This window comes from Protomyctophum parallelum (assembly GCF_964188405.1).
Source record: "Protomyctophum parallelum genome assembly, chromosome: 9".
In the NCBI taxonomy this organism is placed as follows: Eukaryota; Metazoa; Chordata; class Actinopteri; order Myctophiformes; family Myctophidae; genus Protomyctophum; species Protomyctophum parallelum.
The window spans coordinates 8,116,727-8,135,776 of NC_139706.1; the positions used below are offsets into that span (position 1 = coordinate 8,116,727).

Below are 19,050 nucleotides of genomic sequence, written 5' to 3' on the forward strand. Positions count from 1 at the left end.
TATGGTTATGCATTCCTGACCCGGCGCAGTAGTAATATTGGGCAGGTTTGAAAACCTTGCTCCTGGGCTGCAAAATTAACAAAGGGCCACGTGACAGCTGGGCCAATTGAATTTTGATTGCTTTCATTGCATCTGATGAGATTCCTCTTAGAGTACTACAAATCTGCTGAAACTTGTGATGGAATGGTCTCTCAATTAGGCTATAGAAATACTATCCTTCAGGTTCAATTTATTTACACATAAATACAATGATATTTATTTATTGTTTTATTTATTTTGTAACTTTTTTTTGGCTGATCCTCAAAGTAGAACTCGCTGCATTTTGTTAAGCTTTTAGGGCTGTATTTTGTCTTAAGTACAGGTCTTATTACCTAACTTGAGTAAACTAAAGACCTAGGGCGTGATCAATGCCATTTGGCTATTCTGAGTGGCCAAAGAGCATTGATCACGCCTCCAGGTCTTTAGTTTACTCAAGTTAGGTAATAAGACCTGGTACTTAAGACACGCAAAATACAGCCCGCCTAAGACTTTACATGACCAACATTCTTGGTTGAAACCAGATGGGGGCAGCCCTTACCTAAAATCGCATCCCTCCCGTGGATGTAAGATGAGCTTCCCTTCCAATCCCGTTTCCACCCTTTGAAAAGCATAATGGAATGAGCAAGACTTGTTGTTTTGACACAAACAGACACACACAAATTAGAATTAAGTACTAGTATGCATCGTCGCCATCATCGAACCATCCATATATGATATATGAAGCGATGCTGCCTCGTCCTCGTTTGAATCATGAAACAAATTTAACTTCTGTTTATAAAAGTATGTGGACGCCACAGCCACATGTTTGTTTTGTATAGTGCACACATCGCGGAGATCGTTGCATAGTATGTGTGTGTGTGTGTGTGTGTGTGTGTGTGTGTGTAGTACCCTCACGGGGTGTATACTAGTAGGTACTTATTTTTAAAGCATTTAGGAGGTTCTGTTCTTAATTTCCTAAAGAGCCAACATGGGGTAGTAGTAGAACAAGTTCGGAGGGGGGTTTAAGGTTTAAGCCATCCCACTCTGCTAGGGTCCATCCATGCTATTGTCTAACAGAGAGGGCGCGCTATTTGCAAAAACAATTAAAGGTATCCTGCCCTATACTCCCTGTGTGACCGCTATGTAGACTTTTATTGACTCATTATGTGGCGTTTTAATTCACATTATTGCGTTGAAATATGCGAGGATTGTAATGCCAGGGGAGATAGATATCAGCACTCTCTCTCTGCATATAGTTACCGAGCGTGGTGTGGTTTTCTAGAGTAGAGAAGACCGTCGCTCTCGTCTCGGCCGGGTCAGTCGGATCGGATGCTGCCTGGCAGGCCGTTGAGCAGCACGCATAGGACGGGGAGAACGGAGCACGGCGGACCGTAAAGGGCAGCCAGGGGAACGGATCATTCGGGAGGACACGGACGGACCGACGGAAGGATCTATTTAATGCCAAATCGGGACACATGTTGACTTAACGGCCTACTCTGCTCCTGTTCTGTTCTACCCAATGCATTTGTTATGCTCCACATCGCTTTATTCCCGTCACTATAAAGTCATTCTGTTGGAATATTTATAAACTTATCCCACTACTTCGTCGTCTTCGGTGACACCAGAACCGTGCTGTTTTTTTCTTCTTTGGACTATCATGGATCTTAGTAAAATGGTAGGTGATTTGATCTCGACTTATTCTATTCTCAGTCTCCCATCATGATGGAAGCCAGGGTAAAAGGCGCAACAGATATGTTAAGGGTGTGGGGGGTGGTGGCGAAGTTAAGTATTAGAAGTAAAATGCAAGTTATCTGATCAAGTTGATCTCGAGCAGTTTTCTTGTTCATTACAACGTGTGTTGTAGCCTAGGGAAGTTTTTGTTGTTGTTGTGGAAAAATGCACTGAACTACAAGGCTCGTTTATTTCACGAGGCTTTCTGTTCACTAGTGGTTCGATTCCAGCCAAGCTGCACAACAAGACAAATGTGACACGAATGACAATTACACATTTCCTAATGTCTGTTGAACGGACATGCAAATTATTCTTGGCGTTGAAATAAGTGAGTAGGCTATGGGCTAGTAATGCCAGAGTAATACGCAGGTATAGGCTATAGGTTATATTCTTGTTGCAAATCCCACTGATCCAAATGAATCAATTTCGTGTAACTGTAAAACAGTAAAAAAAAACAGACATTTCGATATGCTACACTCTACAGTTTTTGGGCAGCTATATAGATCTGCTATATCTGCGTGGTGTGCATATACATTGAATGTGATTGGCATTGGCCTTAAATGCCATTAGAAAATAACCCACAACAAACATAACAAAATATATAAAAGGGGAAAAAAAGCTTTACAAAATATTTTGTCTTCACGTTTACAGTAAATATTGGAAGAATACTTCAACCACAGCAGGTGCCTAACATGACCCAAAGCAACAAAACCTTCACTGCCAATACTATATATCTTGACACCTTTTTAATGATTCTTTGCTCAGGGGCACCCAGAGATTATACTTAACAAAACAAAGTAAACCCAAACCAGTGGGCGAAGTCAAATTGCTCAATGATTCAACTGGAAGGTTTATTTTCATAGGAAAATCATATCTCGAGTTGACATTTTGAAACACATTTTGTCTGCAGACTTTGTTGTCAAGTTCCAATGTAGACTAAGCTTGAGTCTTGTGATGAAGTTTCTCTTATAAATCTCAGCTGAATTGAACGTTTTAGTTTATTTGGAACTAATCTAATCTAATCAAATCCGATCTCAGAGAATCCAGCCATTTTGTTATTTGTAACTCTGTTTCACAGTTTTGGAGCGAACAGAATCCAGGCTGCCAAGAAGCTGCTGCTGTTTTGCCTGTCTGTTTTGCTTGCCATGGTGGTTATCTGCCATTTCCCAAATTGTGGTATGAAAACAAAATCCAGACAAGTTAAGTCAACACCAGATAGTCTCTTAAAAATCACACCCGTGTGAAGTGAGGGGCGCTCTTATCATCGTACTCATCATGACTTAACTCGTAACACGTAAATGACGTAAATTCTCCATTCATTGTCATGGGAATTTAATGTTTGTGTAGGACGGAAATCTACACTAATAGCTGAATATAGGAGGGCTTGCGCCCCTCAAAAATAATGGTAATGCACATTTTGTAAAAAAAAAAAATTGCTATGTAAAATATCGGATATCGGCAAAATATCGGGAAATATACAAATTAATATTTCGGATCGGAATGGAAAAAACCTTATCGTTGCATCCCTACTAATAGCTGAATATAGGAGGGGCCCCTCAAAAAAGGGGGAAAGTCTCAGAGTCAGTCAGAATTCCTTGATGAAATCAAGCAGCAATTTCAGGTCAATTTCCAACATCAAGGTGTGCTTCGGAAAACTACACGGACACGTTTTGTCTGTGTTTCACCCTTGATTCCTCCCAGCAAGCACGGTCAGTACCCGGACGAATTGGTGACAGATCAAGTCGAACCAAGACTAGTCAGATCAAGCCCAGAATATAGCACCTGATTTCAACCAACATAAATTCTGCCCACTAAGACAGACGTCCCTGGATGAATCAGAGAGAGTCTGATCGAGGCCAGATCAACTTAAGTCATATCATAACTAGTCTGGCTCAGCTTATTCTGGCTCAGCTATATTTCAACTGGTGAAGACTTCCTGGAAATGACGTAAAGATCATCCCCATATGGGCTGTGATCTGGCCTAGTCCTGAACGACTAGCTGTGACTCCGTCACATGGAGTCACCGGAGGACGTCATTTGATTTGCTGGGCTATTTCCTATACGGTACACGTTATTATGTTCTTAGATGCAGCAATTGGTTCTGAATCACGTCACACTCTGTCCAAAGTCCTTGGACTTCCTCTTTGGAAAGAAAAACACTGAAGAACCTATCACCTTGCTGCAGTGCACACAGTGCTGTGAAGTGATCATGCTAGTGCTAGCTTAAACAGAGACTAAAAGGAGCAAGTGGAGCAGGCAGGGAGCCTCATTCAGCTGCACAGATGTTCCTTTTATAATGTGTGTCTATGACATCACCAGTTCTCCAGGAAGCTCCGCTGGTTAGAGAAAGCAAAGTGAGCTTCAGTGTAGTGTGGTGTGGTGTAGGGGAGGCTCCTTCAACAGGAGACTACAGAAAGAGCTGTCTTGTTAGGAGAGGCTCATAAAACCAGCTGTGGGGCTTAGGCCAAACGTTTTATTATGCCAGTTCACACACACACACACACGCACGCACACGCGCGCACACACACACACACACACACACAGTTATAAACAACCGTCTACACCCCCCACACACACACATTCGTACACTACTGATAGCCACTGATACAGTGTGTTTTGTGTGGTTCAGCAGTACCACCTGGCTGCCAACCTGCCCCTCCACCTCTGCCCCCCCAACCAGGAACAGAAGTCCACTGCTCTGAGGTCACCCTACTGAACTAATTGAGAACCCATCATCAAAAAATAAAGGAAAAACAGTGCCCTCTTTTCCTTTGAATTTGACATTCGTCAACAGTCTCAACAGAGACTACCTATACCTATACCGAAGAGCAGGGAGCTCCTTGTTTTCAGGCTCTTAATGGTCTCTTCGGGGGACAGTGTCATCCCACAAGGCATATCTGCATCACGGGACGACACACTGTTATTGATGGGGTAATAAAGCAGCACAGTGTGTTTAGCTGGAAACGATCGCACTGTTTTTAGGAGTTTTTAGCTAATTTTATTGATAAATAATCTCATAATTATTCTTCGTGTTTTTCACTGACTTTCACCACTCCCCAGTGCTTATAATTCTGCTTCCATTTTAGTAGTGCTGCACAATTAATCAAATCTATATTCAGACTCCTACCGTATGCGATCTCATCCCATTTCTAAATTTCAGCAAGAATCATGCAGCGCTAGTTGGCTGTCAATCAATACAAGTCAAGCACTTTGATGATGTCTGTTTAAAGCCACAGTAGATGGCTCCACGTGCCACATTTAGAATGTAATAATGTTCAGAAACTAGTACAGACTAAATTAGTTTTCATTTTCATGGCAAAAATGAGAATCGTGTGTGAGAACCGTGATCTCAATTCTCGTGGAGGAGAATCTAGATTCGAGCAAGAATCGTGCAGCACTATTTTTAGTGGGCATGTTTTACTTATTATTCTGCACATTTCAACAACAAGGCAAAGTGCTGTATAAAACATTAGGACGGTTTGCATGTTTTAAGTGTCTAGATCACGGCACCAATATTGCTGCCTGAGGGAGCGTGCTAAAAACAAATCCGTTCACTCAGTGCTGTAAGACGATTGTTTAAAAACAGCCCCTGAATGGCACAAGCAGCCTGTGTTATGGCTAACTCCAGTGGCCTCAAGTGTGGCCCTAATGGTTCTATATGCAGTTCTGTTTGTTTTGTCTTTCCCCAGGATAGACAAATGTGGGACACACTTTAGTTAGTAGACACACATGGGAGAAGTGAGCAGGCAGAATATTCTAGTATTCTATCCTCTGACTCCTCTCCTTCAGTTTGATTTATACAGGGTTCCCAATGTCCCACGGTCATGAAATTCCAGGAAATATTTTATATCTTTGAACTCCTGGAAAAGGTTTGGAATTTATCAAGGGTCCTGGAGAAATAGTTGGCTATCCATTGATTTACTGTTGTAAAAAAAAAAAACATTTTCCATATCATAACATTACAGGAAATATGTAAAATAAGTAATTTCTTTGCCGAACGGGCTGCGTAATTGCATGACATTTGGAATGGAATTATATATTCTATTCTATGCTTTATTGTTGCTACACTGCCTGTCTTTGGGCATTGCACATAGGAGTTAGAGACTCATTAGTCATTATTGTGCTGAATGATTTTTAGTTAAAATGGTGTGGGGAAAATGTGTGGGAACCCTGTTTACAGTCTATTTACTTGTGTGTCAGTGTCAGTGGTGCGTGACAGACTCCCAGTGCAGGGCACACTGCACACTAGCCAAGTATAACTCAGCCTGTAGATGCTCCTGAGAGGTGCAGAGTGACTGTTCTTTTTGAGCGGATGTCCATGCATGGCAGCAGCAAATTGTCAAACGGTCAACACAGTAGGCTCTTTAGAGGTATTGACCTTTTGGAACAGGGTGGAGTGAGTTACTCATGGAAAAAAAGAATCTGGCCTTAATAATAGGCGATGGCTGCTGTGTGTTGGTTTCACATGTGTTTTTTTTAGTCTTACATGTTGTAATTAATGTGAGGACTTGGCATTTGACAAGGAAGTGGTAATAGTGTACTTTTTGAAACTATTCTTAGGCACGCCACCCATCGCAGTAAACGAAGAAGCAATATTAATGTAACTCAATCCCTCTCTTAACCTTTACGTGTGTATTTTATTTATCACACATTGTAGTGTTTCAGTTGATCTTTTAACCCATTTAGGCCTGACGTCGAAATTAAAAAAAATATTTTCTGAAAAAAAAAACATGTTTCTATGTCAGTTGTTCTCAAACATATTCATGTCAAGGAACCCCAAATATATATAACATTGGCCGCCGACCCCCATCTGAAAATATGTAGTTCCAGGGACCCTCTCAGTAGCAAAGATATATGCTCTGAAAGAACATAATTATATTCAAAGATTTCAGGCACATTTTCACGATTCAAAAATAGCAGACCTACAAGCTCGTAGCGCGCCACTCGGTTTTGCGTGGTGGCACAGATCTGATTGGCTGCCTGTGTAAGTGGGCCTCAAGCCGAGCTGGTCATGTTTTCAGCAGACAGGAAGTGGGCAGAACAGGGTGTGCCAAGACAGGAAGTCTGAATGAATTAAAGGCTGCACCTCCATCCAGGCAGGCCCATGCAGACCCAGTGACCCAGGGTTGGACCCAGCTACCTCACTGTGCCACTGCGTTCAGAGTTTCCTGTTTTCCTCCCTTCATCCCCCTAGTCTGTTTACCGTTCCCCTCTAGGTGGGGAAGTCTTGGCAGAAAGCACAACACGCCTCCACTGTGGGCACCTGAAGCATTTGATTTATGCTAACAGAAGAGATATAGAGGGTCGTATGCTCAATTGCGCATGCATAAAAATGAGTGGCAGATCGAGTGAGTTTAACGTCGTTTAATGCAATCAGATTTGCAATGCAATCAAACGTTTCTGTTTGGATGTATGGGCTGTCAAGGCCATAAAGTTTGCCACTCAGTAGGCATTCCAACATAACTTCCAGGTGCGATGATGATGACACGCAAACCCTCTATATCCTTTCCTGGCTGCCCACTATTCAGAGGCACCGTGCGAGTGTGCGTTAAAAAACACTGTCACCACAAAAGTACTCATCTGAAAAATCTATTCAATGTATGTGGCCAGATGGAAATGCATGCAATCTCATTCTCTCCAAATGGAACTATACAGCCCCCGAAATCTGAGTAAGGAAGCGTATTCTTTTTTCTTTTTTTTTTCATTTCCTTTTCTGCTAAGACTAAGCAACAAGCTATATATGCTTAGATGATTTTTATTTATATTAGGATAAATGTGCATGACTGTAAAGACGAAACGGAAGTGGGGAGGAGGCTTACGCTTTATCGCTTACTCATGATGAAAAACATTTGCATATATTGAGCTGAGACTTGATGTGAGATTTCGGATTTTGATCATCGGCGGCGGCTACGCTGATGTGATTTGAGCATCGCTACGCTCACATCAAATTGATAACAGATTGATAAATGTAGATTTACTGTATTGATATCCGTTTGTCCCTAATGTTCATCCATCCATGATCCAACAATATTGTAGGGTTTAACCTATCCTTGTTTCTTTTTTTGCATTGCTTTTTCTTGTAATTGAATAGAACTGACTAATTAAGTACTTAATCTGATTGTCTCATATTAGCTTTCGCCTGGCTCAAATGTGTCAGAGCTGAAACGGAGGAAAACACCCTAAGTAATTTGAACTATTAGGCCCTTATTGCTTATTAGATTTTGTCCTCATTTCAGCAGGCTGTGGTCAGAGAAAGAATACACATTAATATGTATAAATGTATTATGCCTTAACATTATGCATAATACATTTGTTTAGTTTCCCCCCCCCTTTAACAGAAGACGCCTTCTCTCTACTTTCCGAGGCGCTGCGCTCTGCCCTGGTCTTGTGGTGGACACAACCAGGCTACGATCAGCATATCAATGCCTTGCTTTATACAGAAGGGCCAATTGGTTTTGTCCGGGCCAACTGTTTGGGGGTGTGTGTGTGTGTGTGTGTGTGTGTGTGGGGGGGGGGGTTCAGACCATAATAATCTATCTAAAAATAACTTCAAATAGCAAAAAGGATTCACAGATTCTTTGCAGGGGAGTAATAGAGTGATGTGAAGTGAGCCCTGGCTGTCCATGGTGAACTGAGTATTGGAAATGATTGTAATATAAGGAAAAGGACAGAGGAAGTGAAGGAAGAAGGATGGAAGGAGTCGAGGTAGCCTCTGCCTAAACCCATAATGACTAGGCCTGTCACAATTATTACATAATCGCCTAATAGCAACTATTTGAGATAATCGCATTTATTTTTGGATAATCGTCAATCGTTTCCATGTCGAAAACTATCCATACATTTTCAAACATTTTTCAAAAATGGCAGAAATAGCAGATCTACAAGCTTACAACACGTGTTGTAACGTGTTGTAAGGCTTGTAGAATGTAGATCAACTATTTCCGCTATTTTGTAATTTTTACCAGCGGCTTGTAAAGTGCTGGTCAATGAAAGCCCATGAAAACTAGACGACAGATCGACATGCTAGTCTGACGAGTAGTTCTGATTGGCTGCCTCGTCTCTAGGCAACCAGACACTTTTGGGCGCTGCCGCCATGATGCCTCAGAATTCTTTAGGCTAACTCATTTCAGCATAACAGTGCAGAAAAACAGTGCGTAGACCTGCATGAGAGCAGACCACACCGGAGCACACCCGCTGATTTAACAGTAACACATTTGAGTCTCAGTGGAGTCACTGTAACTGCGGAGGCGCGGACCCCCACGCGGACTACCGCGGACTTCCGCACCGACCTCCGCGGGGACCCACGTTGGACCCGCTGATCCGCATAAATAGCTTTTTTAACAAGAATTGATCAATGTCACCATGGTCCACATACTGTACACTGTACAAATTCAAAAAATGGGGCGGGTTTAAAGGTCACATTGCTGTCCAGAGGGCAAAGGGCAGGTGCTCTAGCACCACCTAGTGTCTATCTGTGCATGTCACTGACTACAACAGACAGCTGTGCGTGAGGTGCGACATATAATGGTTTGGAGAATGTGCTCCCTGAGAGTGTACAAATTGTGTACGAAATGGACCCATAACAGTCCATTTTTACAGTCTCAGAGTTTATTGTTATAAAAGGGTCCTTTGGTTCCATTTGTAGTAGGTTAAGGCTACACTGTCACAGTTACAGAGTCGCCTCGACAGATCCTGTCGTCGTTTCCACACCCACATAAATACAGATAGACAGATATTTACAATTAAATTTCATAGCACAATTCTGGAGATATAAGGCAGCCGCTGGTAATTATCTGATAATTGATCAGTTCTTGTTCTTGGAAAGATTGTTATTTTTTAATTGTTAAATGTGTCAGTGATTTCTTTCTGGTCAACTTCAATTTGTAATCGTGACAGGCCTAATATTGACATGGACATCTGTCCAGATTAAGCCAATCTGCCTGGGATTCACTCGTCTGTCCATCTACTCACTTTCTACTCACCTTTGACCTAATTTCTGGAAGCAGTGATTTCACATCATCAGCTAATGGTGCCATTGATGCCAGAGAGCCACCCTAGCCAATCAGTGCCAACAGTCCTGGGCAGCTGGCACTCAGTCCACCACAAAGTACAAAGTCTCACTGTGAGCTAATTGGGTCATCCTTCATGTGGGAAGTTCTACTTCTCTCAATCGTCCCTTGATTTCTTTAAATATTAAGTGCGAAAAAATAATAAAAACACACTCAAATGTTTTGCGTGACTATTAACTCTTTTTTTGGTTCATCTACGTACATATTCGTAACCCCCCCCCCCCCCTCTTTACACCATATATGAAGCTCTGAAAATCTGCTTTTAACATTGGTCCGGTTGCTAGGCAACGCCTCCCTCACCCCCAGCACCAGGATTGCACACGGTCCCCATTTACCTCCAGTCAAAGTAGGATTTTCAATGCTCAATGCTTTCAATACGAGCGCTGTCCTTGGTGATCGTCATCCATCCGAGGTTCGATGTCATTTGTGATTTTGCTCACGACATGTTAACGTTTCTGGCAAAAGATAAACAGCGTGAGCTAACGCTAATAATAGCCGATCGTTACAATGGTGGTCTCCAGGCTGGGAAACCGGAAATAAAGATGGGCAAAAAAAAAAAAAAACCCTGACAGTGTTTAACTACACTCTGCTGCCACCTAGCGTGGCAGAAATATCCTGATGTAGTGAACATTTTGAACTGAATAAGACATTTCTACTACCTATTTAGAACTAAAAACTAAAAAACTTTCTGAATTATCATTCAGAAACAGTCCTCAAGCACTCAACAAGGTAATTCTTTGATTGCGTAAGAATGTACTGCAGCAGCAGTCTCTGACAAACGTTTGGGCTAATCGGGCCTTCATTAGGGCTGAGTGTGGGACTGTTTGGGCTACTCTGGCCTTCATTAGGGCTGAGTGTGGGACTGTTTGGGGCTACTCTGGCCTTCATTAGGGCTGAGTGTGGGACTGTTTGGGCTACTCTGGCCTTCATTAGGGCTGAGTGTGGGACTGTTTGGGCTACTCTGGCCTTCATTAGCGCTGAGTGTGGGACTGTTTGGGCTACTCTGGCCTTCATTAGGGCTAAGTGTTGGACTGTTTGGGCTACTCTGGCCTTCATTAGGGCTGAGTGTTGGACTGTTTGGGCTACTCTGGCCTTCATTAGGGCTGAGTGTTGGACTGTTTGGGCTACTCTGGCCTTCATTAGGGCTGAGTGTGGGACTGTTTGGGCTACTCTGGCCTTCATTAGGGCTGAGTGTTGGACTGTTTGGGCTACTCTGGCCTTCATTAGGGCTGAGTGTTGGACTGTTTGGGGCTACTCTGGCCATTATTAGTGCTGAGTGTTGGACTGTTTGGGCTACTCTGGCCTTCATTAGGGCTGAGTGTTGGACTGTTTGGGCTACTCTGGCCTTCATTAGGGCTGAGTGTTGGACTGTTTGGGGCTACTCTGGCCTTCATTAGTGCTGAGTGTTGGACTGTTTGAGTCTAGTCTTCACCTGTCTGTCCTCTTAACCCATTTTGCACTGAGGTCGATTAAAAAAAAAGGCTTCTAAATCCAAACTTTCTTCTGAAAAACCCATGTTTCTATGTCAGTGGTGCTCAACCTTTTTCATCTCAAGGACCCCCAGAATTATCTATATTGGGCCAGGGACCCCTATCTCAAAATATGTAGTTCCAGGGAGGGACCCCCCAGAAGCAAATATTTTAGTCCAAAATGTTCGCTCTGAAATATATATTCAAAGATTTGAGGCACATTTTCACGATTTTTCAAAAATAGCAGACCTACAAGTTCTATGAGCTTGTAGATCTGCTATTTTTCAATAGCTAATTATAACATAATGTTTAAAACACCAAATGGGGTTCCCGCCCCAAAATAGGTTAATTCACTGTCAGTAGAACGCGTTCAGCTCGGGACTTCTTCTGTCCCATGATAGTATTTGCATACTTGATTATTATCTTTAGCATTAGTTTGGCGGGGCTGCTCGGCAAAACCACAAGAACTTAAGCACAGTTAATGCTTTCAGGGCAGAGCTCATTCAAAATGTTTAGACTGGTCTGTGGCACATTATGAGTCATGACTGTAGTAGTTCCCTTTTCCTCTTCCGGGTATAGCTTTATTGGATATTTCAGAATTTTTGTCAGAATTTTATTGAGAGGATAGCCCCTTGAGATGCAGCATCTCGTTTTACAACATTAAAGCAGTGCAAGTACACATAACATAACATAACATAACATAACATAACATACAGTTTGCTTGCTCAGGCAGCGGTGGCCGAACGGTTTGCGGAGCGGTCTTGATATCGGAAGGTCGCTAGTTCGTATCCCCGGACCGGCACGTTAAAATTACCACCGCTGAAGTGCCCTTGGACAAGGCATTGAACCCCTACCATGAAATGTTCTATGAGCAGGGCCTGGCTGTAAACAAGTTCTTGAGCTTAGTCCAGTTACCCTGGGTAAACATAGTACCTTTCCTTTCCTTTCTTTCCCTTTCTCCCACCCCATCCCTGACCCCCGACTCGTTTATATATGGGAATAATGTGGATTGGATATTTGGCTCAGCGGCAGATTTGAAACACACATGAAGGTGTCATGTGTTTCCAATTCAAATCTGATGCCGATCCAGTCAAATGAAGCTGTGAGAAACTGACCCGCAACAGGAAACGGGGGGGGGGGGGGGGGGGGGGGACTACAGTCATGTAAGTGCTGGAAATCACACGCCTTCTAAGTTCTAACTTGATCATATCCTGAAGTGGAAACTGGGATTATTGGGTAGTGGTAGTGGCTAGTGGATTTGAGTGTTGTCAACCCTAGGTTACTTATAGCAAGACCATATAATGGAGCCATGCAGTGGTAGGATGTACTGGAGCGGAGACATTGTAGTTGTTGTCTGCCATTGTCCGACGTGGCGTTAGTCGTGTTATCTGACTACTACTACTACTAAACTAACCCTAAATCTACGCACCACCGAGTGGCGCGCTACGAGCTTGTAGGTCTGCTATTTTTTGAAAAATCGTGAAAATATTTATTTCAGAAACTGGAGGATTTAGAAGATTTATTTTTTTAATTTTGAGGTCAGGCCTACTAAGTCTCTCTCTTGTAGCAAAAACATAAGAGTAGAGTGCACTTGCCCTAGCCTCGACGACCTTACAAAGGCACTCTATAGTGTATACGCATAGTTTCATTATATAGATATTCCACTGTTAGGTTAGCTTACGTATGATTCTTGAAGACTATTTTTGATGTATTTGATGTATGTTCTGTTCTTGCTTACTGTAAATCGCTCTGGATTAAGAAAATGCCTACATTGTAAATTGTGACAAAAATGAATTGGACAGCAAACTAGTGCTGCACGATTCTTGCAACAAAAAATAAATTAGACATGAGATGGCATAGGTGTCTGAACTCTGGATCTTTCATGGGTTCATGGTGCCTCCTGCCTGGCTGCCTGCCTGGTCTTCCTCCCTTTCCTCGCCCTGCGTGTCTCCTTCACTGGAGGCACAGCTGTGACTTAATTAGACACTCACTCTGCAAGTCAATCCCTTCGACACAAAGACCACGCTTGTCACCTTTCTCCAAACGACGTGCCTTTGAAATTACAGACGGGAGGGAAACGAACAGCTTGCATTGTCTTTTACTGTGTATGCGCCGCTCCAGCCAATGCCGAAGCAGAGTTCATGCATGTGTGTAAGGAGGACATCCTTTGATTTCTAGAGAGGATTATGTCTGCTCCTGTTATATGATGTCTTGGTTGCATCTGTCATATAAAGCAGTAGTTTTCAACCCTGTTCATGTCAAGGCCCATCATTGTTTTCGGCAATTGAGCCACGGACCACCATTTGATGATATTTAGCCTCAAAATGTACAATTTTGTCCACAATTCCATGCTGTGTTGATGTTGTGCCATTAGGAGAGATAACAGGATAGACAATTCTTCTACATTCTCCAATTGTGTAGACTCCTTGTAAATTAAGCAATGCAGATGTTTAACAATAATGTAACTCTTGGGAGCAAATGGACCTCCATTTGGTTTCATTTTATGCTTTAAAGAGTTAAAGATCTATGGGTCCATTTGGTTACTCTCCATCATTTAGCTGCATGGGGACCACCTGGAACCCCATCAAGGACCACTGGTGTTCCCCGTACCACTGGTTGAAAACCACTGATTCTTTATATCGGTGCTAGTTCAGTCCTCTGCCAAGATCCAAGTTATATGTCTCTTTGCTGAGTTCACACAAGGTTTCAGATGGGATCTTCCTCCTGGGAGCATGAATGTAGAAAGCTGATTTTATGTCTGGCTAGTGGCTATGACTTTTTTAGATTGATCAGACAGTGTCTCTCTCTCTCTCTCTCTCTCTCTCTCTCTCTCTCTCGGCTGCCTGTCACAGTGTAAGGAGCAGTGCGTGGTTGTGCGCGCGCACGTGTGTACATGATGCTGCGTTGCTACGTCCTAAATAAGTCATTATTAGGCCAATTATACCCAAGTATGACCCGAAATTTCGCATAGTAATTGTGGTGATTATGATTTTTATCGTTTATTATTTTGTACATGCTTACTTTGAAAATGCTCCAGTGCTATACTACTGTGTGGTCTGTGAATGACACCGCTCTTCATCCCACCCCACCCCACCCCCTCCTCTCCATTCTGCTTTTCCGGCTTCCACCCATTTCTTTCTCCTTGCTTCCCTCAACCTGTTTCTCTTTCCTTCCTTCCTTCTGCATTACTAACATTATTTGTAACCCCCCCCCCCCCCCACCACACACACACCCCAACACACTCGAGTGGAGTAGTGGACCATGGATGATTTACAGTGAACTTCCAGTCCTGGTAGTACACACACACACACACACACACACACACACACACACACACACACACACACACACACACACACACACACACACGTGGCGAGGAAGTGAAGACTCAGGATCAATCTGGGGGAAGTGAGATTATGAAACTAGCCTTCTCCTGTCCTCTCCTGACCCCAACCTGCACAGTGCATACTTAAGCTTACTGTTGTTTTGGACCTAACCAAATTGACCCAATGTTCCCATTGGTGTTTTTATTTTGTTGTTGTTGTTGTTTTGTTGATGGTGCAAGGATATTCCACGGTGACGGTACCTTGTCTGGGTGGGAAGTGACAGTGATTTGGAAGGTGGAAGTTGGAGGGCTTGAGATTTATTTAGGCCATGCCCACATCCTCTCTAGATTTCATACAGTATCTCTAAGAAGTGGTCATCCACCACACACCCCCGAATTGTCACGACTCTGCGTTTATTATCTCACATCACATCCTGTCAAGTGTGAATTTGGTCTTTCCAGCAATGAAAAGGCAACCAGTTGGAAATGAGAATTGACTGTCAGTATAGTGTATTTGTATTTGATGAATGTCAGTTGCATTTTCTTGGCCTCTTGCAAACAACAGTATACTATTTGTATTTAGAGCTTGGAAATAATTATCTACACTACAGAATATCAATATTGTAATATGAAACTAGAAATCATCTCGGATTTTGGTTGGTTAATATCATCACCATGATGTATAGTTAGTAGTTAGTTAGTTTCATTTATTGTCCACAATGTGGAAATGTGTCTTCGGTCTCAAACGACAGTAACAACAAACATCAGCAACAACAGCAACAACACTTGCAGGACATTGGACAACAGTGGCAAACACATTAAAAACAAATCTAGCGAGACATGGTATCATTTAGTCTTTAGTGCCTTAATGGCATTAGGAATGAAGGAATTTTTTAAGATGTTACGGTTAGCTTTTTTGTACTTTGTACCTAACTCAAATCCCTGCTTCTCGCCCTCAGCCAGGCGTCTTACTGGTATGTATATCTTAAATGTTTTTATTTTCCTAGTCGCTGAGTGACGTCACATGAACAATTAATGCCTCTATTTGTTTGCTCGTCATCATCCATGTTTTTGAAAACCTACCAAAAATATTCACTTGAGGTATTTGGTCAAACCAAGATATAGTGATATGTATCTGATGTGATATAATAGTCACCCACCCAGGCCAATAAAGTACTATGTCAGACAAATGGCGAATTTTAAAGTTGGAGGGTCGAACTGTTACGCAGAGTACAGATGTGCATACGTATTACGTACATACTTAGTATTACTTATGTAGTACGTTCGTACAGAGATTCTGTGCATTTATTGTAAGATTGGCTTCTATACTACAAATAGTTGATTTATCTTGTCTCGCCTATAGAGGGTATGGCGCATGCATAAAGTGAATGGCAAATCGAGGGGCAAAGTGAGTTTAATGTAATTTAACATCGTTAATGCAATCATATTGGACTTTTCTGTTTGGCTGTATGAGTTGTCAAGGCCAGAAAGTAATTTTTTGGCACTCCGTGTGCGTTCCTGCATAACTTCCTGGTTTGATGATGATGTGACACGCATACCCTCTATTCCTGGACTAACACCCTTACTTGATCACAGTCTCCCTTGCCCTCTCTCCCTCCTCCCCTCTCTCCCTCCTCCCCTCTCTCCCTCCTCCCCTCTCTCCCTCCTCCCCTCTCTCCCTCCTCCCCTCTCTCCCTCCTCCCCTCTCTCCCTCCTCCCCTCTCTTCCTCCTCCTCTCTCTCCCTCCTCCCCTCTCTCCCTCCTCCCCTCTCTCCCTCCTCCCCCTCTCTCCCTCCTCCCCTCTCTCCCTCCTCCCCTCTCTCCCTCCTCCTCTCTCTCCCTCCTCCCCTCTCTCCCTCCTCCCCTCTCTCCCTCCTCCTCTCTCTCCCTCCTCCCCTCTCTCCCTCCTCCCCTCTCTCCCTCCTCCCCTCTCTCCCTCCTCCCCTCTCTCCCTCCTCCCCTCTCTCCCTCCTCCCCCTCTCTCCCTCCTCCCCTCTCTCCCTCCTCCCCTCTCTCCATCAGTTTCCCCCCTATCCCAATCTCCCTCTCTCTCCCTCTATCCCACTGATTCAGCTCTGGTCTGACATCACATCTCACAACAATGGCAACAACAATGGCAATGCATAACACGCCATTTTGGAAAGAACTTAGGCCCCTTCCCTACTTCCTTCACAGGTGTTACCGATGATACTAATTAGGGTCGCACGATGTATTTATGTCTCTGTATTTATGCCAAATATTGAGATATGGTGGTTTATTTTCCAAGGGACTCAGGCTAAAACAGAGGGATGTTGCTGGCTTTAGAAGTGGACGATATGTCAACGATGTCTATTGTCGATATATCTATATCGTGATATTATTGCCTTTTTTTTGCGATACTGATATTGCGCATTTTCATATAGCCCATTTGCTCTGCATGTCTATAGTTTGACATAAATACTTTGACGTCAGGCATGGCCGTACTACAGCATATGGGCGTGTGTGTCAGGCATGCGGACATGGCCCTAAATGGGCATATTTCCAGGAGTCCTCCGATCACCTCCCAGGTCATCTTTGAGCAGGCCACCATTGGACAGGTTAAGAACATTGTGTCTGACCCCTCCCATGTACTATACCCTGAGTATCGGCTAATGCCATCAGGTAGGAGGTACGAGGTCCATGTGTGCAAATATAATAGGTACAAGCATTCCTTTGTCCCTCTGTCAATCACACTCCTTAACAGAGTCCTTGCAGAGGGCAGACAGGGTAGGGGTCGAAGGTTATGAGGTGATGTTCTTCCTCTTTTGCACTAGGTATGTTGGTTTGTGGTTTTTTAATGTTGTACGGGTCACTGTGTGCCTTTGTTGTCTTGTATTGTGTATTGTTTTGTATTGTATTGTATCTGTATGCTGCAGGGCGGGTCCTTGGGGTCCATGACAAATGTCTCCCTTGGGAGACAAAATAAAGAAACCTTGAACCTTGAGTCAGGAGGAGATAGAGCGGCCGCTTGGAAACCGGAAGGTTCCCGGTTCGATCCCGGGCTCCCCCAGAGGTAGTGTTGTTGATGGGTTCAGGAAACCGGAAGGTTCCCGGTTCGATCCCGGGCTCCCCCAGAGGTAGTGTTGTTGATGGGTTCAGGAAACCGGAAGGTTCCCAGTTGGATCCCGGGCTCCCCCAGAGTTAGTGTTGTTGGTGTTTGTTCGGGAGCAAATCCAGGATCAGCGTCTTGCTTGGCTATGCTATATATACTGTTATTGTTGTAGTAACTGTGTGTAATTGAAGGGGACACAGGGGTTGTCTTTTAGATGGGTCCCAGGGACATGAGTCCTACTATGACGTTACAGTACAGTACTGAGTACAGTATTGCATCCCAGGACCCCCGGAGGGTGACGTGAGTGTGTCCTTTCTCAATGTAGTGAGTCTAAGGAATGGATGCAGCCATGCAGGGCTATTTGCATATGCATTGAGCACGGAATCGATGACTTTGATTGTCTGAGCACGATGATTTATAATGATGTATTATGATGTATGATGATGATGAGAGCGCCGCTCACTTCACACAAGTGTGATTCTTCTTTCTGCCATTGTCTCATTTGGCAGACAGATGTATGTGTGTTGAGACGGATCTCTGTGTGGTGTTGTTGAGTTCAGCCCGTATAGAGAACACCCAGATGTGTGTGTGTGTGTGTTGAGATGGATCTCTGTGTGGTGTTACAGATGTGTGTGTGTGTGTGTTGAGATGGATCTCTGTGTGGTGTTACAGATGTGTGTGTGTGTGTGTTGAGATGGATCTCTGTGTGGTGTTACAGATGTTTGTGTGTGTGTTGAGATGGATCTCTGTGTGGTGTTGAGACGGATCTCTGTGTGGTGTTGAGGTGGATCTCTGTGTGGTGTTGAGGTGGATCTCTGTGTGGTGTTGAGATGGATCTCTGTGTGGTGTTGAGATGGATCTCTGTGTGGTGTTGAGGTGGATCTCTGTGTGGTGTTGAGGTGGATCTCTGTGTGGTGTTAAGGTGGATCTCTGTGTGGTGTTGAGGAGGATCTCTGTGTGGTGTTGAGGAGGATCTCTGTGTGGTGTTGAGATGGATCTCTGTGTGGTGTTGAGGTGGATCTCTGTGTGGTGTTGAGATGGATCTCTGTGTGGTGTTGAGATGGATCTCTGTGTGGTGTTGAGATGGATCTCTGTGTGGTGTTGAGGAGGATCTCTGTGTGGTGATGAGATGGATCTCTGTGTGGTGTTGAGGAGGATCTCTGTGTGGTGATGAGATGGATCTCTGTGTGGTGTTGAGATGGATCTCTGTGTGGTGTTGAGATGGATCTCTGTGTGGTGTTGAGGAGGATCTCTGTGTGGTGTTGAGGAGGATCTCTGTGTGGTGTTGAGGTGGATCTCTGTGTGGTGTTGAGATGGATCTCTGTGTGGTGTTTAGGTGGATCTCTGTGTGGTGTTGAGATGGATCTC

General features: G+C 43.7%; 1 protein-coding gene across 3 annotated transcripts in view; it reads left to right on the forward strand.

Annotated features, from left to right (window-relative positions):
- hip1 (huntingtin interacting protein 1) overlaps nt 1-19,050 on the forward strand; it is a 67,859-nt gene that overhangs the window by 8,557 nt on the left and 40,252 nt on the right. Inside the window, exon 1 of one of the 3 annotated variants that reach the window (XM_083773894.1) lies at nt 1,072-1,693. The exons of the other annotated variants lie outside the window; for them this stretch is intronic. Within the exon in view, the coding sequence (XP_083630020.1) occupies nt 1,676-1,693 (18 nt within the window). The 5' untranslated portion in view covers nt 1,072-1,675. Of the gene's footprint in view, nt 1-1,071; nt 1,694-19,050 lie in introns of those variants that run through there. 3 annotated transcript variants of the gene reach the window in all.